Source organism: Plasmopara halstedii (genome assembly GCF_900000015.1).
Source record: "Plasmopara halstedii genome assembly, contig: Scaffold_470, whole genome shotgun sequence".
Taxonomy (NCBI): domain Eukaryota; phylum Oomycota; class Peronosporomycetes; order Peronosporales; family Peronosporaceae; genus Plasmopara; species Plasmopara halstedii.
This window is the reverse complement of record NW_020187390.1, coordinates 757,419-761,423: the sequence shown is the minus strand read 5'-3', so window position 1 is coordinate 761,423 and position 4,005 is coordinate 757,419. Positions and strand designations below refer to the sequence as shown.

Here is a 4,005-nt window from a genome sequence, read left to right as displayed (position 1 = left end):
ATCTGTAGCATCATCTCCCGCATTTCACGCAATACTGCTGCTGGAGTGAGCTCTTCCTACTTGTCTGTCACATTGTGAATAACATTATCATTCTGTTGTGATGAACTCATAACCTGTTGAACTAAATCGGTGGCCCGATGCGCTACTTCTGCGCAAAATGCTGTAAATGACAGATAGGAAGGAAGGACCTAATGGTTTGAAGGTAACTTTCCAAGTGAATGTATTCTGCTTTTAGCTATGTAATTATGCAAATGGCTGGGAGTTTCATAACTCCTCCTGGTTTACTTAAGTGAAGACTTAACTTGTTTCCAACAGCCTCAAGCAAGCGTCTAGCATTACTACGATACTTCATTCCTTGTTTACTTGAGCAGAAAAATGAGAGACCATCGCAGCCAAAAAAGACGAAGACATTGATGTGGTCATGACTCGTTTCCAATAATTAGAGTGGACAAAATGAAAATAGTATGCTTTCAATACTACATATCTTGTACGTCGATTGCGTGGTGGGCATTATAAAAAAGCTGCATTGAGTATTGTTTAGGTTTCGCTATTTGTGGTCAAACAGTTGTCGGGAAACAGCGCTACGGAGTCTCGGTGTACGATTACTGCTACTCAAAACAACATGAAACTATTTGATTACTTATAACGCCAGCGCCAATGAGATGCAGATTATTGCTCTGATATACTCATGGTGAGGCAAGCAAGCGCGGCAAATTTGTAGCCGAGACCAATCAGTTTGATGACATGGGCTTGTAGTCGTTAGTGGTGGGGATAAATATCAACAATTCTCAAGTTATATCGAAAATTGATATAAAAGTGAAAAATATATAAATTGATTTCTAATTGACTCCATATCTAGATGGAAGAGGTCATGAATGATGCTCAATGATCTTGATCATTAAGTATGCGTTTAATTGGACTTGCAAGCAATGCAGACGTAGATCGTGCTAGCTTGTTCTTTAAAACATTCTACGATCCTATGCAGCAATAATCAGTTCGTTCGAGCGACCTACCTCCTTCGTTATCACAAGATCATTTGATCTGGTTATCATAGTGTAAGTTTTAGTAGTATGTGTCAAGACTACCGTATAAAGTATATACACAGACGCCTACATCCATAAACAGATACATATGATAATAAACTAGCCATTCCAATTCATCACAATTTGCGGCAGAGAGCTCCTTTACATATGACTTTACAACCACTAAATGCCTCGCTTAGATATTCTTAGAAAAAGGAATCTTGAACAAAATCAAACACCTGTGTTCGATCCTAATCGTCACGACGATCATAAATACGACTTAGTCAGATTATACCTTTGTGATCGCCACGTCTAATGCCAACGCACGCACGGTCAATCGCTTGACCGGCTGTCGCGAACGAAGCGTGACCACGTGATTTAGCGTATCTGGAAAATTGAATAGCTCTCGGCTTTGTACATTGATCTAAGACGCACAAGCGATACCTTGAAACATACAAGAAATAACGACATCTTATCATACGACATGACACACTTGGTCTATGATCTCTTAATGATAGCGCAGCTGTTTTACACGTTCATTAAATTACCACTCGACGAGGTACTTGTGCCGTGATCCACAAGCTCAGTACCAGACGGCATGTTGTCTGTTGCAAGGGTGTTGTCGATGATCTCTCTCTTGTCGTGCTATTGGGACATTCAATCATATCAGTGGCTCACATTTCAATTTGCTATCCATCTCACACAATCATCATAATGAAGACCATCGCTCCTTCCTCATTCGCATTCATGGTTCTTGCTGTGGCTAATCTCACCGATGGAGCTACTATCAGTGGGACAACCATTGTCACTAAAGTCATGACTTATACGAATTACGAAGAGTATTCTTACAGCATGTTGGCTGCAGTTAACAAGCAACGCGCTACTGAAGGTCTATCACCTTTATGTTTAAACAATAAGTTACACATGTCTGCTCAGAGCCATTCCGATGATATGGCTGCTCATGATTACATGGGCCATGTAGGTTCAGATGGTTCTACCATGTCAGACCGTATTACGCAAACCACATACGAGTGGGAAGCTGTGGCCGAGAATGTGGCTGCTGGTCAAGTGGATGTGGATGAAGTGATGATTGCGTGGATCAATTCTCCCGAACATCTGGTAAACATCATGGGGAATTACACCATGTTTGCTTCTGCGTACTCATTTAACAAAGACGGAGTGTACGGAGATTATTGGACTCAAAACTTTGGATTGAGTGAAACTGAGTCGTGTGATGAAATTGAGACACCAGCGGTACCTCAGATTACCCCCACGGTGGAGCAAGTGACTCCAATGGTGGAGCAAGTGACTCCAACAGTAGAGGACGTGACTCCAACGGTGGAGCAAGTGACCCCAACAGTAGAGCAAGTGACTCCAATGGTGGAGCAAGTGACTCCAATTGTGGAGCAAGTGACCCCAACGGTGGAGCAATTGACTCCAATGGAGGAGCAAACTAAGCCGGCTCCAGAGGTTCTTCCAACGGCGGAACAAGTTAACCCAACGGTTCCAGAAAATCTTATAGCAGTGGAGCAAGTGACTCCAATTGAGGAGCAAGTGACCCCAACGGTGGAGCAATTGACTCCAATGGTGGAGCAAGCTAATCCGGCTCCAGAGGTTCTTCCAACGGCGGAACAACTTAATCCAACGGTTCCAGAAAATCTTCTAGCCGTGGAGCAGGTTCTTCCCCCGGTTTCAGAGATTCTTCCGTATTTAGAACAGGCCACCACAACGGTGCCAGACTTCACTCAAGAAGTGGAGCAAGCTATTTCAACGAATCCAGAGGATCTTCCAGCAGTGGAGCAGGTCATCCCTCCGGTTCCGGATGTTCTTCCAGCGGTGGAGCAGGTCACCCCAACGGCTCCAGAGATTCTTCCAGCAGTGGAGCAGACAACCCCAACGGTTCCAGATGTAACTTCAACGATGAAGCAGGTGCAGAGTGACTGTGATTCGACCTTTTCTGTCACAAATGCCCCTGCTTATGAAGCGCTCACTCCACCGGCTCCAGTCAATCCAAAGGAGGATGGCTGTGATTAGAGCTTCAGCGTGAGAGGAAGCGTTTGTCGTGAAAATTTTGAAACCCATGGCCGTATGTTATTGTGAAAATTGAGTTGGATCATCGTAAATTTCTCCAAATGAATGAATAGTTTAATTTTGTTCTAACGCACGACTTAGAATCTCACTCCACTTAGTTCTCAAGTTTTTCTTCTCAAATTTGATACAAAGTAAAATGTTTTGTTGACACATGGCTATGGTTGCCAACTTCTTCACATTTGATATTTTTCCAATACTAATAAAAAACAGGAATTCTGCCTGATTGCGCATAAATTACTCAGCCAAGAAGCTTTGGGTCCATTTATTTATACAGGAATAAAGGAGCGACTATGATATAAACTTCAACAAAATGGCATATAAAATGGGTCTGACGACATATGCAAATGTCCAACTTTTTCATAAATACAAAAAAAGGTGGTAAAGGCAATGGCGTGACACCTTCACGATGTTGCAATCAATGTGCGACTGAAAAAGACTTCAAGAATTAGTGCACCTGGATTAAGACGTAGAATGTCCATTTGCAAAATCGACGTATCACAATCGCAGTAGGAAAGTGTATGTCTTTCTTCGTCTTCCTGCTCAAATGCATACATATCATTTTCTTTCCGTCCAGGCGTCTCCGTCTTGAATCTGCAATTTCTTTCCAAGCAATAGAGAGCTTGGTATTCTCATGTGAATAAGTTCACGATGAGAAAAAGGAGACATGCTTTATCTTATGCCAACTTTTATGTCGCGAGATATATTCGAAAGACGTCCAGAGACGATGCAATGGGCCCAATTGATTGCACCCATTTTCACTCAATCATGCAATAGAATTAATTTCAAATTTTAGCTTAATTGTAGCTCGATTCTTGACTAGGTTCAAAATTTGTTGTGAGGAAAAATTAATAATAACCTCGATGTTTCTAAACTGGTAATATTACCACGTCTA

The 4,005-nt window shown here is 42.1% G+C and overlaps 1 protein-coding gene across 1 annotated transcript; it reads left to right on the top strand.

Annotated features, from left to right (window-relative positions):
• Positions 1–1,736: 1,736 nt before the first annotated feature.
• Positions 1,737–3,056, top strand: PHALS_10358 (CAP domain; the record flags this gene model as incomplete). The annotated part of the gene is made up of 1 exon (XM_024725768.1): positions 1,737–3,056. The coding sequence occupies one exon, from the start codon at positions 1,737–1,739 to the stop codon at positions 3,054–3,056; it is 1,320 nt and encodes a 439-aa protein (XP_024576512.1).
• Between the last annotated feature and the right edge of the window lie 949 nt (positions 3,057–4,005).